This window comes from Schistosoma haematobium, chromosome ZW (genome assembly GCF_000699445.3).
Source record: "Schistosoma haematobium chromosome ZW, whole genome shotgun sequence".
Classification (NCBI taxonomy): domain Eukaryota; kingdom Metazoa; phylum Platyhelminthes; class Trematoda; order Strigeidida; family Schistosomatidae; genus Schistosoma; species Schistosoma haematobium.
In genome coordinates this window covers 14531791-14550230 of record NC_067195.1, presented here as the reverse complement: position 1 = coordinate 14550230, position 18440 = coordinate 14531791, and the positions used below count along the sequence as shown (strand labels likewise).

General features: G+C 38.8%; 1 protein-coding gene across 2 annotated transcripts in view; it reads left to right on the top strand.

Annotated features, from left to right (window-relative positions):
* Positions 1 to 784: 784 nt before the first annotated feature.
* AIFM1_1 (Apoptosis-inducing factor 1, mitochondrial) overlaps positions 785 to 18440 on the top strand; it is a 33029-nt gene continuing 15373 nt past the window's right edge. The window contains exons 1-7 of one of the 2 annotated variants that reach the window (XM_051210490.1): positions 785 to 983; positions 3814 to 3859; positions 3907 to 4016; positions 4060 to 4094; positions 4139 to 5055; positions 8426 to 8625; positions 18059 to 18416. In XM_051210490.1, the coding sequence (XP_051070484.1) occupies positions 4673 to 5055; positions 8426 to 8625; positions 18059 to 18416 (941 nt within the window). In that variant the 5' untranslated portion in view covers positions 785 to 983; positions 3814 to 3859; positions 3907 to 4016; positions 4060 to 4094; positions 4139 to 4672. Of the gene's footprint in view, positions 984 to 1018; positions 3860 to 3906; positions 4017 to 4059; positions 4095 to 4138; positions 8626 to 18058; positions 18417 to 18440 lie in introns of both variants that reach the window. The other variant, XM_051210489.1, reaches the window with a different exon arrangement.

Sequence of the window (18440 nt, the reverse complement as noted above, 5' to 3'; positions counted from 1 at the left end):
AGGCACTTCAGGAGGATCTGACTCGACTTCAAAGTTCGGCAGACGATAACGGACTTACCTTTAACACTTCAAAGTGTAAAGTAGTCCATCTGCGACATGTCGCAGACTACAGTTATAACTTAGGTAACTCCTCTCTAGTAGTATCCCAAGTCGAAAAAGATTTAGGAGTCCTGGTGCCCTACGATTTAAAGTCTTACGCTAACTGTTACAAAAATGCCTTCCGAGAAAACCTTGCACTGGTAACATTGAAGCGCATTTTTGGACAGTTCGACGAAAGAATTTTACATATAATCTTCAATAGTTTTATCTGTCCCCATTTAGAATATGGAAACATAGTATTTTCTCCCTCACTCCAAAAGGACAACGACACTCTGGAGCATATCCGACGGCGAGCCACGAAATCAGTTCGAGGACTCAAATTTAAACCTTACGAAGAGCGCCTCCATTCACTAGACCTTTACCCATTAGAGTATAGACTTCTTAGAGGTGACTTTCTGATGGCTTATAGTATCCTTAACACTTCTGGACATCCTCTCAAACACCTACTTAAGCTTAGTTCGAACACTAACCTGAGGGGTAACACCCAGAAACTGGAGACACAACATAGCAGAACGGACTGTAGACACAACATCTACTCCTTAAGAGTTGTCAAATGCTGGAATTCGCTGCCGGCAGAGCTAGTCCAAGCGACTTCCCAGAAGTCCTTCAAGAGGCAACTTGACCTATTCTTAAGGACTAAGGATAGTATCACACTATGATTTATTAATTTCTTTTCCTGTTTTATTGTTAACATACCTAGGTTCCTGCCTGGAGGATTTGGTGATGCCCTGCTACTAGACACGGAAGCCTGTTAAGCGAAAGCTTCTTCTATTCCGTCCACAATCATTTGAACCATTTGAACAAGCGGGTTATTTAGTTCTTTCAGTGCTCTCGTTGGTTGAGGTTGGTGTTGTCCCCATATTTCCCACTGTTTTCAGACTAAGGTTTGTTACCCATTTGCTTAAGATAGCTTTCTTAGATTTTCTGATCTTTAAAAAAGCCTCATGTTTTTTCCTTGTGTACAAAGTGTATAGTTTGGCATATACAACAACAAGGCGCAGAGGCTATTATTTTTGGGTGACCTTTGAATGGTCTTGAAGTGAATTTGATGCTATTGATGAACTACAATTTAGTTTGAGGAATTGTGATAAGGATTTTCGTCCCAAGGTTCAGGGCTCGATATCCTAAATCGGGTTGGTTCGTCCCCAACCCGAGCTCCCAAGTTTGGGGAAATTTCGGGGAAACTCCCGAAGTCAAATGACCTTCACCAATGTACCGGGAAATCGCCAAAGTCCAATGACGTTCACCAGGATTAAAGGGGAATTCGGGGGGAAATATTGAGAAATTTACGCAGGTCTGGGGGAATTTTGTGGTTTTACTATAGCGGCTTCCCCAAAATGAGTCAAATTTCCCCCAAAATTGGGAGCTCGGGAAGTTATAATCTCATATACTCAGCTCTGCAGGCTATTTGCGTACACTTTCCGAAGTTATCTGGGACTAAATGGTTTTATCATCGTTAGTTTCTTGAAATTAAATGTCTTCATACGGACGCATTAGTTCTAACTTAATTTCTGTCAAATACTGATTTTAAATTTTACACAGGCATGCACTTAACAATTTTTCGTTCACTATGATAAGTAGTTCAGTATTGAAAGGGTCATTAATCATGTCAAAACTATGCGTTCCATTAAATCTCATTACTCCGTAATTGTTTTATGATTAATACCGGTTCACTATTAAGACGCTGAAGGTTGTTAGTATAGTTTTGGTAATCGATACGATTCCGCACAAAAATTTTCAAATAACGAAAAGTTTATGCCCTCACTATTAAAATGATTCAAGACCAAGTACATGAATCTGCACCTGGCATAAAGGTCAATATTAATAAACAACCATATCGACCATTTAAAGACTACTCGAAATATTGCTTCTGGATTGGTTTGCGTCAGCGCTTGATGATAGGGAGTGAATTAGTTGAACACCTTGACCGATTCACTTACCTTGCGAGTCTCATCAGTACTGATGGTCTGCTGTCTGACTTAATCTCGGCACGTATTTAGAAAGCTCGATTGACTTTTGCTAACTTGCTTCACTCGTGGTGTAGGCGAAGTATCCGTTTCCTAACCGAAGGACTAGTTTACTGTGCATCATTTCGATTCCTACTTTATGTGTGTAAAATGTGGTCATTAAGAGTAGAGGATATTCGTAGGTTTCTGGTATGTGATAATAAGTGTCTTCAAAGCATTTCTCATGTACTTTAGGACCACGGAGTAATCAATGCCTGGATCGGGAATAGAGTACTAGGTAAAAATGGGAATTAGATTGATAAGGTAGTAAATCATCAACTGAGGTGGCTGGGACATCCGGTACGTATGTCCAACCACTGCCTGCCTCGACGGGCCATTTTGTCGTGTAGGATTATGTTAAAAGGAAGCTGGAGGCTGCTAAACCAAGACATTGTACCAATCAATGAAGTCAATGACAATTGAACTGAGCCATTTTAGTAGGTATAGGCTACCTGGTTAGGTCCTCGTGGTAATGGATAACAAAGAAATCTAACATTGATGTCTTTTCATAAACAAAAGGAGTGGTTTAAAGTGATAAACCTTGGACGTGATGCATCCCGTTGTGTCAATGCTTCTTAGTACTGGTAAACCAGTTTGAAAAGTGCAGGATCGTTGTAGAACTTATATACGTAAGCTCAAAAGTGTCATGTAATAGTTACAGTGGTCGTATCGTAGACTGAGCGATCATTTTTATGAGTTAAAAAATTTAAACGTCCTTTCAGGTTCGTTCAAGTTATCTTTTGGTTATATCGTTAATAGTAGAAAGTCAATGTCCAGGTTATGTCCAACCTGCACGAATTCTTAATTGCATAGTCATTTTACTTACTGTCATCTAGCTTTTTGAAATCGACTACTTCGTTCAACTTGCGAATGTATTGACCACATCTTTACCCTCGTTCTATCGTTTGGAAATTATCTTTCATGTTTCACTACAACAGTCATCGTGTCATCTGTCTCCTAGATATTACCATACTCTGAGATTAAAAGTATATCCAAAAAGTTTGCTAACATTTTGAAAACTAAACTGAAGTTATACAATCACCATATCTACAAAGTTATAGGAATCATGTGTATTCACTGGGTCTTTTAAATGAAACATTCCATGAACTCAAGTAGCTATGTGGGGAATGATCCTGCTTCGGTCTTTTGATAGAGTTTAATGTGTATACTAAATAAACGGAACTGAACTTGGTCATGTTCTCATCTGAACTGTATTGTTTTACACACACTATTGTCGTTTATTTTGCTTGTCTCTGTCTCCTATTTTTCCGCAATGTCATCTTTCTGTTTCATGCTTTAATTCCATATTGCAAAAGGCTTATCATTCTGCATGATATATCAATTCAATTCAATAAAGTTCCTAAAGTAAAACAGTCATTAATCTTCATTGAGCCAAATTATCAGTGGGGTTGTCCAAGGGCTGCTTATACTCATCCTGTCTGACTTAGTTTCTGTTGGGATTCTGAAAAGAAAATATGATAAGAAATTAAAAATACCGCACTGGAAGTATTTTCTGCCCCTTACATGTGTTTTTTTTGTTGCTGGAATTCGGGAATATCATTTTGTAAATAATATAGTAGTCAATGAATTATTTGCGTCTTTACATTGTAACCAGTTGCACTGATAAAAAATGAGCCAATATGTTCTTCATAGCTTTAATATTTTAATTGGAACTTTCGCGGTCTTTTGTTTTAATTCTAAACTTTAGGATTTCACTTTTTTGGAGTTTGACGAAGATCGTATTCTTCCTCATGGTAAATAGACATACGCTTACAATATGCCGTGCTGAATATTCCTACAGTCAGCATTATTTAACTTTCAAAGCCTGCTGAGTGTCATTTTGTTGCTTATATGCACTTGTGCCTACATTAGACACTTCTCTCCTACCTTATTGGATTCACGAAAACATGGGTATGCATGATATTTGCATACATAATCTTATTTATTAATCAAGACTTTTAGGACTGTTCTGGAAATGTGCAAGAATTGGTCAGTTCGGTTTACTGCTTTATTTTATTGCTCATTGTTTACAGGTGAACGCAAAAGTCCTTATGTTGCTGTCTGTTGCATTTTAATGGCAGGCGCAGTACTTTTCAGTTCGTAGTTGTAATATATTATTATTTTTTTAAAATAAATAACTTGCAAGGTTCAAATCTCTTTCTTTTTACCACACTGTGTTTAGATACATGACTATTATTATTCTTTCTAGATTATTTGATATGCTCCCGTCAGTTTCTTCCAAGATAATCAACCAGCTGTTGAAACACTCATATAGAAGTTCTTCACAAATGCCTAATCCTTACCGTAACCCGCTTAGAAACCAAACCAATCCTGTTGGGTACATTACATTTGCTGTTCTTGTTTTGCCGATGTTATGGATTATTCACGACAGAGCCTATGAAATAGATCAAAAACCTCGACGTTAAAATTAATAGACTGACATGTCTTCGTAAAAATTACAATTTATATAGTGTAGACTAAATATATAATATTTATCATTTTTACGTGTTCTGTCATCTCACGAAAAGTATCTTGATTTATTATAACCCTTTTTATGTTTTATAGAAATGATAAATTTAATGCTGAGGCAAAAAGCCTCATCTTACATAAGAAGTTGTTTTATTAGAAATACGGCACTTGGCACCAAAATCAGACCTGCAATTATTTGTACTTCTCATCGTCATTATTATATCCCTACCAATGCAAAGCTCAGTTATGAGCTTTATCATCTAAAAGATGCTCTTTTACTGAGACAATCAAGGTATCTCTCCAATCGCTTTTCTAAGGAGTCAGGAAGCTCCAGTGGAGGTAATAGTAGTTTCATCAATGATACATTTATATCCATTGCAATAACCGGAGTATTTCTTGGCAGTTGCTTGGCTTTTCACTGGTATATAAATCATCTACGTGAATACAGCATTACTGAACAGAAAAATCCAGATAAGTCAGGGTTCGTATTTATATGCTTTTTCTTTACCATTATGATTAGCCTTTTCGTTTATCAGTACCGTGTTGTCACAATTTTGCACAAAATACGAACTTCCTGAAATAGCGCAATATTTTCTTCCTATTTACGTTTAACGAAAATATGGTAATGGTTTCTGATATTTATTACTCATCTACTTATTGATGTTCAGAGGTTACAGTTGATTATCCAGCGAGACTGACGTATATTTAATAAACGTATAATTTGTACCGTATTCTATTTCAGTCTTTCCATTCATATGAATCTTGCTCGTTCGGTCGAATAGGTGTAGATTAAAGCCAGGTTATCCGTATCAGCATCATAACATCAAGATCGCTTAGTTCAAAAAATCTCCATTGTCAATTGTCCTAAACACAAAAAAACTGAGTTGCGAAAACAGGTCGGTTTGTTCAAGTCATGGATGTGTTAACCCTCATCACATTCTGGATTACCGTGACATCTATTAGGGGCTATTAGTGGTAATGTTTCTTGACACCAGGACCTCTTTCGATTCACTGAACAGGATTACGCTTAGTAATTTTCTGTTAAGGAAGGGCACACGTGATGGGTTTATTAATATCATGAAGATTTCACAAATTGATTGGAATGTTACCAACTTGGTCTCGTGTGCTGTTACGGGTATGAGGTCTGGTGTCACTTCCCGGCTACCCACACTGTGGAAGGGTATTTCTTGAGGAAGCTGAAAAGGAATTCGGATTAATATCGACCTTAACGGACTGGGAGCGTGACCGCAGAGCTCAGGAGACAACTGCCTGAGGCCGGTCACTCACGGTCTTTTTGTGGGAGGTTTTTGACGTGTTAGCTCCGTTCTTCAAAGGGCCTTACCACCGGAGACGGAAATCCGTGAGGTAAGGTGAGGTGTGAAATTTTTAGGGTCGGCCTTTTCTAACCCCACCCCTCCTTGTGGGAAGGCAGCATCGCTGCAGATGCTGGTTATCTGAGGGAAACACCTTACTGCTGCCACACCCTTCTGCAGTCATCAGTACGACTTCGCCCTCAGACCTTGAGTTGCTGCTTTTAGTCTTACCGTTCTCCAATCGAGTTGCCTGGCATGGTAGAACCTACAGGAACATATGTTCCAGCCAATATAGCTCCGTTGGGTCATCACGATAGGCAAGCCCGACCACCGCGCCAAGGTAGCAGCTACGGTCGAGATGGCTGGGACACTTGTTACGTATGCCCAACCACCGACTGCCTCGACGTGCGGTGTTCAGTGGTATAGGAGTAGGTTGGAAGAAAGCTAGGGGCGGCCAGACCAGAACATGGCACAAGTCCATGAAGTCACTGACAAGTGGACTGAGTCATGTTGGTAGGTGTAGACTACCTGGTTGGGATCAGCGAGACGATAACAACCGATGGTTAGAGACCTTAAATGACATGGCTCAAAATCGTTTGCAATGGCTCAGGTGCATCCACTCTTTGTGTTCTCCCAAGTGGTAGCCTTCTGAATTCTTCATGTCCCTTTTTTTCTCTTTCCAAATTTATTTCACTGTATTATACTCCTTGAATAACATCTTCAAACCCTAATCTTTCCGATTACTACCTATACTTTTGCTACCTCTACCACTACGGGATTTGAATCGACCACTGCATCTCTGTGCTAATGTGATGTGGCAACTTGAACTGATGTACGTACGTACGAAGTTCTACGTTGTTACTGACTGGCTGACTGAGATTTCACAAATGCAAGCAGAGTGTAGACATACAATCACCTCTCTCTTGTTCTTACCGAACAACTGATTTAGATAAGATTGTCCATTGTCATCACTGTTCAACTTTACCATCGATGTCTTTTTGTAAACAGATTTAAAAGATGTGTGTGGTGGTAGTGTGGGTCTGTTTTCTGGGGAACGATTTTCCAACCTTGAGTATGTTGATTGAGTTGTCTTACTGTGTGATGATTACTCAAGCTACGGAAATCGCAATAAATCACTTGAAAATTGGTGTTCATAAGTACTTTGCACCTGTACAATACTGGGGTAGTCGGTAATCGCATGCACTTTTTGTAGTGAATCATTAGTAGTCAATAAGTTGGTGTGTGTGTGTAGTTTTGTAAATACTAGTAGTGGCGGGACATGTAAGATCAGTCTAGGTTTACTGCAAGTTACTGCTTCTTGTACCAGTATGGGTCATGTTAACGCTGTCGTAATATTAGTCTCTGTATAACGTCAGTTATGCGGTGCATTGCTGATTTGAACGTGTTCTGCGAATTCCATCTAAGAAGCTTCCCTACCACTCATTATTTACCGACGTTGAGGAAATAAACCGGTAGTCAATTTATCACAGCGCCTTTGTATAAACAAAAGTTGTATTGAACTAGGACCTCTTGGTCCATCACGACTTCCTAGCTAGGATCCTAAAGGGAGTGCAACTCAGTGGTCTGAAGCGTTATCAGATGTGGTTAAAAATAAGACCCACTGATTATTCGGCTGCAGTTTTCTATTACATTTTTCATAAAAGTGTAATGAACTTCCATAATTTAAGTGCTTTCGTGTATATTTTTTTAACTGAGCTGTATTTCTTGCTGAATGATATTGCTCATTTGTTTATAGATTGTACTGACCTTTCCCAATTTGTATTTTCACTATATATAGTGTGCACTTTTCGACACGATTTTACTCGAATAAATGTGCTTTAAATAAAATTACGCTATGTTCTCGAAGTTTAACTCCAAGTTGCTATTTTCCAGTTTCCCGTGGCCAGTGAAATATTTAAAATGCAACTTTTTCATTTTGGACCATATTTCTTATCTCTAGTACTTCTGATTACCACCGCTACCGCATTATTTCGTTCTTTTTTAGTGTTCATCTTGTTATTTTCGTCTGGTGCTAATCCACTATGGGAACTTCAGCTATCACACATCCTAATCACGCTTTACTTTAACGGTGAATAACTGACATTTTCTTACGTATTTATGACGAATAGTATACAGCTTAAACTGTTATGAAACCATCTTAAGATTTCTTCCATCATATTTCTTATAACAGGCAAGTTGGGTCATCTAAGTTGTGCCTCGACATGTATTAGATAAATCTAAGTTATCCCATTCTGCGTGATTTTATTAGCTCATAAAATTAACCTCATTATTAGTGTTCAATTTGTCTGCGTCAAATTTCCATTTGGCACTCACTGAATATTGTAATTATCTAGAGATGTTGCTTAAAGTTACATAATTGTTAATACCATACCACATATACTGTTTGTGTAAAACTGGATATGAATACTGGAAGCATTTATTTGACAAAGTAATGGTCAAATAAATAATTTTCTTATTATTCTCACTTTTTATTCAAGAAAAAAAAGGGATTACCGTTCTTGTCTTATATTTATCAAGGCTGGAACCTGAAGCATCTTCAGCTTCAAATGCGTTTGAAATATCTCCAGTTCAACATGAAACCAGAGATTCAACTGACCATTTACCTCTTATTGTTGAGCAACAGCAGTTGGATACTTTGGATTTTGTTGATTCTCCGGTTACCGAATCTATAAAAGATTCAGTGAAAGAGGTTACAAATCCAGATTTTCATGATGAAAGTAGGTAACCATCTGTATATTTTGTCGAAAAGTTGCATATTATCAATTAATGTTCATTGTTTATCTAATTCCATCTGTCTTCGGTCTGAATTTTTCACTTGTTTTAATAACTTGATATTGTGACTAACTTTACTGCGTATTCGACGTAGGTAGTCTTCAATATACTTGAACTTATACTGTCTCCAAGAAAATTTAATGATCTAGGGTTCGATATTGCTTAATCATTCAATCATAGGTAAGACAGAACCTGGCACAAATCGGCATTTATTCAAGCTGACATAGCACATCAGCGCAGAGATGAAATTATCATAACAAATGCTAGAGTAATAGAAATAAAAACAGTATCAATGGTGACAGAAGAGATTAGGTATAGGCAATATAGTTCAAGAGAAAATAATCGGTTCGCAGAATCAAAGTTATCAGATGATTTTCAAACTGAAGATTTAAGAGAATACACAGTGAACGCATCTAGGCTATTTCGAAGAATTCTGAATCATGTCGTCAAATGTCTCCAACCATTGGCTACGATAGTCATGTGGATTCCGAGTCAGTCAGTCAGCTACAACGTGCCTGGTCTTACGACCGACGAAATGAATCCTTATTGTTTTTTGTTTGTTTGATTTAAATTAATCAGTAGGGAAAATTATATGAGAGTTTAACCAGTGTAGTAAAATATGTTAACTCACCAATTAAGTTAAGATTTGTGTTCTACGTTATAAACTATACTTAGTAAGGTAACAGTTAATATCAATACTTGACTGATTAAATCTGACTAAGCTAGCTATTCGAATCCTATAATTTATTAAATAAAAGTGATTTCATACAATTAGTTCGTTTGCTAAACTTTTGTAAACTAAGAAGAACTAACATTTGGATAAAGTGAATTCAGTTTATTTCGTGTGCTCTTAATCTCCCACATACTGATTTATATAAATAAATAAAAGGTTTTACAAATGTAATCCTATAAATGATATCTGCCGCTTTTCAGTTGATTATAGATTACTGTGTGGCCGTATAAAATCTTTGAAAGCCAGGTTGGAGAAGTTAGTGTCAGACAGAAACCATCTTTCACTAATAACTTTTATTGGTGTTTGTAAGTTACGGCTACACTGTATTTTATAAGTTTAATTATAGGTTCAATTTAAGGAATCACCGGGATTCTTGTACGTCTCCATTATATCTTTGGCAGTAAATGTATTTGTTGATTTACTATAACCTTTGAAATCTGTAGACAAATTTCATGAATAAAGACTCGGTATGCGCAGGAATAAAGTTTCTTGAACAAATTTTTGTTTGTTTCCATAGTTTTCAATATATGTGTTTACTTCTGACTAAATCCAGTATTCATAACTCAGAAATAGATTAACGAATAATCGTAAAATCCTACGAAATCGGTATTACATTGGTCCAGAAGTTTGACAGTTGGCTAAAATGAACTTAGTCATTTTTACTCCTTAGCTTTCCGTTGTTCTTCTATGGAAGAACATGTCTGAATATTGCATCATGAATAAATAAATGTAGAAGCTATAAGTTTTCACATTGAACTGCTAAGTATTTTAGAGTCAATTGTTCACTGTCATATTTCTTTTGGCAAATGTTTGAAGATACTTTTAAATGATACCGTTTTTGTTCTTCTAAATGTACGTGTTGCCCTATTACTTTACTTAAGTCTGTTACCCCTCCATCCAACTCTGTCTTGTGCAATCCTTTCCAGTTGCTATTCATCCTTTATATGTCTACTTCCCATTCCTGACGCAGTGTTCTTTGGCCTTCCGCTTTTTCGTTTCCCTTCAGGATTCCAAGTTAGCGCTTACCTCGTGTCGCCGTTTGATGATTTTCTCAATGTGTGTCCTATCCACTTCCAACATATTTTCCTAACTTCCTATTCAGCCAAAAGCTGGTTTTTTTCTCTCCCACAGTAGGTTGTTGCTGATGGTATCTGGACAACGGACATTAGGTATCTTACGTAGGCAATTGTTTATAAAGGCTTGTACCTTTTTGATTGTGGTTGTAGTAATTCTCCAAGCTTGAGCTCCATACAGCAGAACTGTCTTGACATTCTCATTGAAAATTCTCACTTTGTTGTTGACTGACCGTTGTTTCGAGTTCCATATGTTCTTCAACTATAGGAATGCGGGCATTGGTTTGCCAATCCTCGTCTTTACATACGCATATGATCCTCCTTGCTCATCGATTATGCTTCCAGGGAACGTGAAGGATTCCACATCTCCCACAGCTTCTCCATCAAGTGTGGTTGAGGTGGTGTTCTCCGTATTGCATTTGATGATCTTACCTTTCCCCTTGTCTATGTTGAAGCCTACTGATGCAGAGACTGCTGCTACACTGTTTGTCTTGACCTGTATTTGTCGATGTGTATGGGATAGAAGGGTCAGGTCGTCTACGAAAGTCCAAATCTTGTAATTGATTCCGAGCTGTCCATTGTATTCCGTGTTTCCTCTCAGATGTCAAGGTCTTCATAATCCAGTCGACCACTAGAAGATGGAGAAAGGGGTAGAGTAAACAACCTTGTCTGACTCAGGTCCTTACTTGGAGTGCATCGATCAGCTGTCCTCTATGCAGCCCGTCGTATGAATTCCGGATGATTTCTTCGATCGTTGGCGGGGTGATATCTTTAAGAAGGTCTGTAGGTGATGCTTCGATATCCTGGGGATTCAATGATCTGGTCTATTTAAGAATTTTTCAAAATGTTCGACTCACCTGTTCCTCTGTCCCTGAATGCCAGTGATCGGGCTTGCCTTCTTTGTCCTTGACCGATCTCTCTGGATTACTATATTACTCTGTTCATTCCTTCTTTGTGTCATGTAGCTGTCTCATATTTCCTTCTCTTGAAGCTTTTTTGCTGTCGTTGTTAGGTCTTCCACATATTTCTGCTTGTCGACTCTAATACTCCTGTTCATTTGCTTGTTCGCTTATGTATATTCAGCGTGTGGATTGACTTACTGTGATCTTGTTCGACTGTTGTTGATTACTGTCTTCTTGTTCTTTCTTTCTTCAATCTTGTCCAGGGTTTCGATAGAGATCCATTCATTATGATGATGCTTCTTTCGGTCCGGTACCCCCTGACACCTTGAAGTTAATGCTTCTTCGATTCCTTTCCAGTTGTCCTCCATAGAAGTTTCTTCTTCTTTCCGTAGAGTATGCAAAGCTTGGAACCTGTTGTTGAGTTATCTTGTATTCGTTAAGTTTGTTAGTATCTCGTAGGAAGGTTTAATTTGTTTAATCTGGTTGGCGTTTTTTTAGCAACGTTGTATTCTTCGGGATGGGGTTGTTGACATCATGCCAAACCCTACTCCTTTACCCGGGCTTTAGACCGGCAGTAGCCCTAGAAGAGCTACAGATGGAGTTGTATTGTCATATAATTGAACGTAAATAGATAAGTGCAGTTAGAGTTAACTTATTTATTTGAACATATAAATGTTGGTACAAGGGGGCACCAGATATTTATGTGCCACACAAAACAATGTGAATGTGGAGAAAAAAAAGAAAAGGAACAATAAGGACCGGATTAGTGTAACGAAGTGTAATAATAATAATAATGGGGGATACGGAAAGGTACAATCAAAAAGAATTCTTTCAGTTAAGGAAGATACAACCATTTTTTTTATGAAGAAAGTAAAAGAAGTTTACAGCAGGATCGCCACTGGCTTCTATTTTGAGCCATATCTGATAACGTCTCTAGCCACTGTGTTGCACCATCTCTCCGACCTAAGCCAGCGAGTCGTGAAAGACCAACAGAAGCCAGTCCCGTGCAGCTTTCTTTCATACCCCGACACCATGTCATACACTGACCACCTCTCCGCTTCTTCCAACTAGTCCCAGAGTCGGCAAGTAATGCACGACGTGGGATTCTCTGGGACAACATTCGTAGAATATATCCAAGCCACCGAAGTCGACGTTTCAGGATGATGACACCAATTGAATTATCGTCTCTGCGCCCAAATACATGATGCCGAACCTCTGCATTACTGACATGGTGTTGCCACTGGATGTCAGCAATCCTTCGGAGACAACGATGATCAAACACAGAGAGTCGTGTAACACCCTCAACTCGGAGAGGCTAGGTTTCACAAGCATAGAGCAAAACTGCTCTCACCGACGCGTTTTAGGTCCGACCTTTTACAGCCAGACTGACATTACGAAGGCGCCAAAGATGGCGCAGATTGGCCTAAGCCGCTCCAGCTTTCACCATACGTGCATTGATCTCATCACTCACACCCCCACCAGCACTTATGCAGCTACCTAGATACACGAACTTCTAGACTACTTCTATCTGCTCCACATCCAGAGTGAGTACAGGATTAGAATCCTGACAGTCTTGTAGAAGTACTTTGCACTTCAAACGTGCGAAGCACATACCGTACCTACGGACATTGATTGACCACTGATTAAGTGCGGATTTCATGACTTGGACATTATCGCAGAGTAAGACAATATCATCCGCATACTCAAGGTCGAGAAGTCTTTCCCCAGGCAACCGATCCACACTGCCATTAATTACAACCATCAGAGCTGTTTCCAGAATGTCATCGATGGCAAAGTTGAAGAGGAGTGGTGAGATTGGGCAACCCTGTCTAACCCCACCGCTCGGATGGAACAATGAAGAGAGGTAGTTGTACGCCCTCACTCTGTCTGAGTTGTTTGTATATAGGGCCTTTAAGATGTTAATTAACTTCTCAGGAACACCCTTCTTCAATAGACAGTCCCTCAGAACAGTCCTGTCCAACGAAAAGAAGGCAGACCTGATGTCAAGAAACACTACGATTGTTGGACTGTGATAAGTATGACGGTGTTCTAACATTTGGCGGAGGGTGAAGATATGATCAATACATCCTCAACCAGAACGAAACCCAGCCTGCTCCTCGAGAGTCAATCTTTCTCGAGTTTTGAACAACCTACGAAGTATGACGGAAGCCAATAGCTTGGACGCGATCGGAAGTTGACTTATCCCCTGATATTTGTTACAGAAACGACGTGAACCCTTTTTAAAGATAGGGACAACTACCGGCTCATTCTATGACGTTGGTACACTCTCTAGCTCCCAAACCTTTGTAAACAACGTTGTCAGTTATTTAACCAGGAAGTCACCACCATCTTTAAAAAGAGCCGGAGGTAAGTCATCTGGGCCAGGTGATTTGTAGCGCTTCAAGAGTTGGAGTTCCTTGCGGACTTCCGCCTCATTTGGTGGATCAGTCGTCACCGGTCATGGAGGGCAGGACAGTCTGACCGATGTTGCCGGAGCAGCAGGCCAGTTGAACTGCCCCTCGAAGAATTCTGCCCATCGTCCAAGACGTCGATGGATGTCAGTGATTGGCATCCCGTCATCCTCGCAGATTGTTTCACTCACACCAGACTTCTTGCTGCCAGTGGCTCGGATGAGCCGCAAGCGGCTTTACTCGCCATTTTGATGGCGTCGTGAAATTGCTACCAACTTGCTGACATCAATCCTTTGGTGGCGGTCACTTCGTTGGCCACTGAGAAGTAAGGTAAGATTGGCGCAAACAAGGGCATGATCAAAGTCCAGATAGGTACACCAAAAGCAGTGGCAGTCTTGTACGCAACCACGCCAGCGGTAGCTGATCGCGATGTGATCAATCTGAGTCCAGGCTTGAGATGCAGAGGGAGGACTCCAGGTGGCACATCGGCGATGACTGTGCCGAAAGTTAGTGCTAGCCAGAAACGGGTTGTGGTATGTACACAGTTGCAGTAGACGGTCCCCGTTATCTGTCCTGCGACCAATACGTCCCAATCGGCCACCTAAACGATTCTCTTCTGTGCCTAGACGCCCGACCTGAGCATTCAAGTCTCCAGCTAGTACTACAATATCTGTCGAACTCTCTTTCTGGAGAAGAACAGTTAACTGGTTATAGAATTCATACTTGATTGCATCCGGGTTGCAATCTCTCGGGACATAAGCAGAGATGACGAAAAGACATCGTTTCTCACGCCGATTTCTTCTCACTTCGATAAAATAAGCAGTGGGCGTGCTAGTGCCATTGCAAACAAATAACTTATTCGAGAGATGAGAAATACTATGCTAAGTTTAATGTCACCACCACAGCGATTATCTATTTACAAAATGCTTCGATATGAGCGCTTATGTGAACTACTCGTACCAGAGCAAAGACTGAAACAATGTATGAAGCTTTATAAAAATGTAATTGTCTAGGGCTCCATGCTTCCTTTGAGTAAAACAATGATGCATCAAGAAAAAGATTTAGGAAATTTAAACGATACATGTAGTAAATAGAAGAAAGAAAACTGCAAAACAACGAACGGCAACACTGAATGAAAGATATAGAACAATTTGATGTCGAAGACGTACAGGAAGATCATGATATCTGGAGAAGAACAGTTAACTGGTTATAGAATTCATCCTTGATTGCTTCTTAGCATAAGCGGAGATGATGAAAAGACATCGTTTCTCACGCCAATTTCTCACTTTGATGGAACTTTGTAATCTAACAACACATAACCGACTGTTAATGGGGATCCAGTCGATTAGTGCTGCCTCAGCTTTAGCGCTTAGTGCGATACCAACGCGAGCAAGACCAGACGAAGATGCCACAGGGTCCCCGGATAGACGCACTTAAAACAAGCCTTCCGAAGCGACATATGGAGAGCGGATTTGTAGTACTTCACCATAGTTTTGAATGCGGGTCTCGGATAGACATCAGACGTCGATATTAAGACTTTCCAAAGACATAGTCAGCCCTATCTGTTGTCCGACCTGCATAAGTGTGCGAACTTTGAAGGGAGCCAGTTTGAATGGTGCATGTTGTTTCAGAAAAACTGTTTCAGTATTCGTATTCGGTGGTGCCATTCAATTTTCAACCAGTCAGTGACTGGACAGAACAGCGTGCTGCTGTATAAGTTGAAAAATAAGGATACACAAAGTGGGAATAAAAGAGAGTGTATGGGTGACATAGTACATGAAAAAATAAAAATGAATGTTATCAAATGGATACGAGTTTTCTGAGTTTTATTTCGAAGTAGGATAGTATTTCTAGTAAATATTGTCATTTCATTTTATTTGTGTGTGGACTGTGATACTGCCAGGTGCTCAAACCGAAGCAGGTGGTTTATTAGGGGGCCATACCCCGAGCCTTTAACCTAAAGGTCTAACCCACAAGGCAGTGGAGCATCGTGAGGAGATGCGGTCCCATTGTAGCCGATGACCAACAATAGGTTCATATGCCATTTGTTCCCTCAGGATACTGTAGCCCATGTGTACCGTTGTTTTGATTTCAGGGTTTCTCAACTCTCCTAGGTTAACTCTCAGTGTCCACCAACCAGGTCGAAGCACCAGACATTCTATTTTTGTTTTCTCAATTTCGTAAACAACACCCCCACCACGAAAAGTCAATGAGTAGGACCTCCCTGGCAGAGGCTGTATACGCGCGGCCGCGAGAGAGAGGGATGGCCACCCCCACTCTCGGCCTTACCAGGGCATTTGAGGTCGACGTAACTTATGGAGACTTGCTTATCTAAGTTATATTATTTGAGTTGGCTTTTGGTTTTATATGTGGTCATTTAATTAATGGGCATGTGGAAAAGTGTATATAGTAATATCTGTTAATCGTATCCTATTCTAAGCTCAAAGATAGTCTCCTTTAAACGGGAGTTTGATAAACACCTTATAATAATATTGACTTGTTGTGACACCTATAATCTTTTTATAACAGTGCATTATTTCTCACAGCTCTTGTTTAATCACCATAACACTCATTGTTCATTTTAGTTGAGTTCTAATTTATAATTACTATTATTAGTCCTATTATTTTAATATTATTGAACAAAATATATGATCTATCTCTCTAGCCATTCAAATGATTATGTCGTCGAGAGTATTTTAACTGTAAAGCTAAATGAAAGTGATTAAGAGCAGACAAAATGTAATAAGTCCGCTTCATCCTCCACAGTATTTTTTGTACTTGATTAACAATGATTGACAGTAAATTCCCAGAACTAACTGATCGTAGTTAGATTTCATTTAAATGTTTATTTTGTTTAAACTTCACTTATTCTCTGAAGAAGTGGCTTACACTGAGTCACGAAATTTCAGAAAATCTACTTTTTCTACTCATTGGAATATTACAAATATATATTAACTTATTTATTCACTTAACCAGTTTATGGAATTGTGTTCTGTTGTATACTTTGAGCAACGTCGAAGTATTGCATATTTTCGTTTTGTAAAACTGGGCATTTTTATCAAAATATCTCTGAATGTAAAAGTACTAATAAACACTAGGTTTACATTGATTTCTAATCAGTCACTGGTTCATTTTTACATGTTAGAGTAGTAGATAATCACTAGTAGAAAATATGAACACTTTATGTCAATAAGTAGGCACTCCTAAGATCATCTTTGATTAGCATGAGATTTCTATTTTTATTCGGTTAGGAATATGGGTTCTAGATAACGATGGCAAATCGATTGAAGTATTAAATCTTCACCGACTAAGGTGTCTGGAAAGTGTTATGTATACTTGTCCATTTCCTTCTTCGAGGTGCGATGATGGCTGGTGTAGTAGTAGTAGGTATGACGAAAGCTAGGGACGGATAAACCAAGACGTGACACCAATCTATTGATAATTGTAGTAAGCCATGTTAATGTGTTGGTGTCCACGTGATTATCATAACCAATAGTTGGAGACTGTGAACGACATGGCTCAAAATCGTTCACAATAGCACGGGTCCATTCGCTCTTTCTCTTCCATTAAATCCTAAGCTTCTAAAATTCACATATTTTTTGATGACTTATACTTATTCTCAAATTCTATCGTCGATGATTAATCCATTCTATTTCCACTGATGCTCTTACTACCTCTACGACTCTAGGACACCCTGACAGTTTTATCTCGCCGTGTTAATGCGGTATGACAACTTGAAATGATGTATACACGTACTAGATTCTATGCCACTTTGAGGAAATTATTGAAAACTTGTAAAACAGAAATAAATCGATAAATTAATTAAGTTCAGTAAGGTATCTGTAATATATCAAATCAAAATTTACATCACTGTTATTACCTTTTTATTACTATATGTCGTAGATCCCAAGTCTTTTAATCACCTTATTGTTTTATTAATTTGTACAATACTTCAACTCCATCAAGTAGATATCCGAAACAAAAGTTGTTTGAGAACTTTATTCTTCTAAGATATGTCAGTGTTAGTATAGTGTTGATATTCTTAAATTCAAAAGTTGAATCTTAAAATTTTAACTCATCAAAATATATACTTGAGAATTCATAATAGCCTAAGCATTTCCCTAATATATATACTTTTACGAATAAGATTTCAGCAAGTTTATATCATTTATTCGTTCTGTGTAGCAAATCAACTATACTTTTTTGAGGCAATTGGGTTTTGTTATAGTTTATATTTGTTTATTATTCCTCATTAATAGTACCGGAATCACTTGTGTACATTAAACCAGAAGATGAAGTGTTTCCTTCACATGTACCATACATTATTGTTGGTGCTGGAGCGGCTGGAATGTCAGCAGCCCGTTCGATACGTGCCTCAGACCCAACATCTAGAATTTTATTAATTTCTGGCGGTAGAGGATCAAGTACAATAGCTGAACCAGGTATTGAAGAAACTTCATTTGTTGAACCACCACCTTACTTGAGACCACCTTTAAGTAAAGAATTATGGAATCGAAGTCTTGATAAAGAGAAAAAGTTACTTCGAAGCGATGGAGATATTCGTCGACATTCATGGTTATATTATGAACCAGATAGCTTCTTTTTAAAACCGGAAGAGTAAGTTTTCATATACATAGTTGG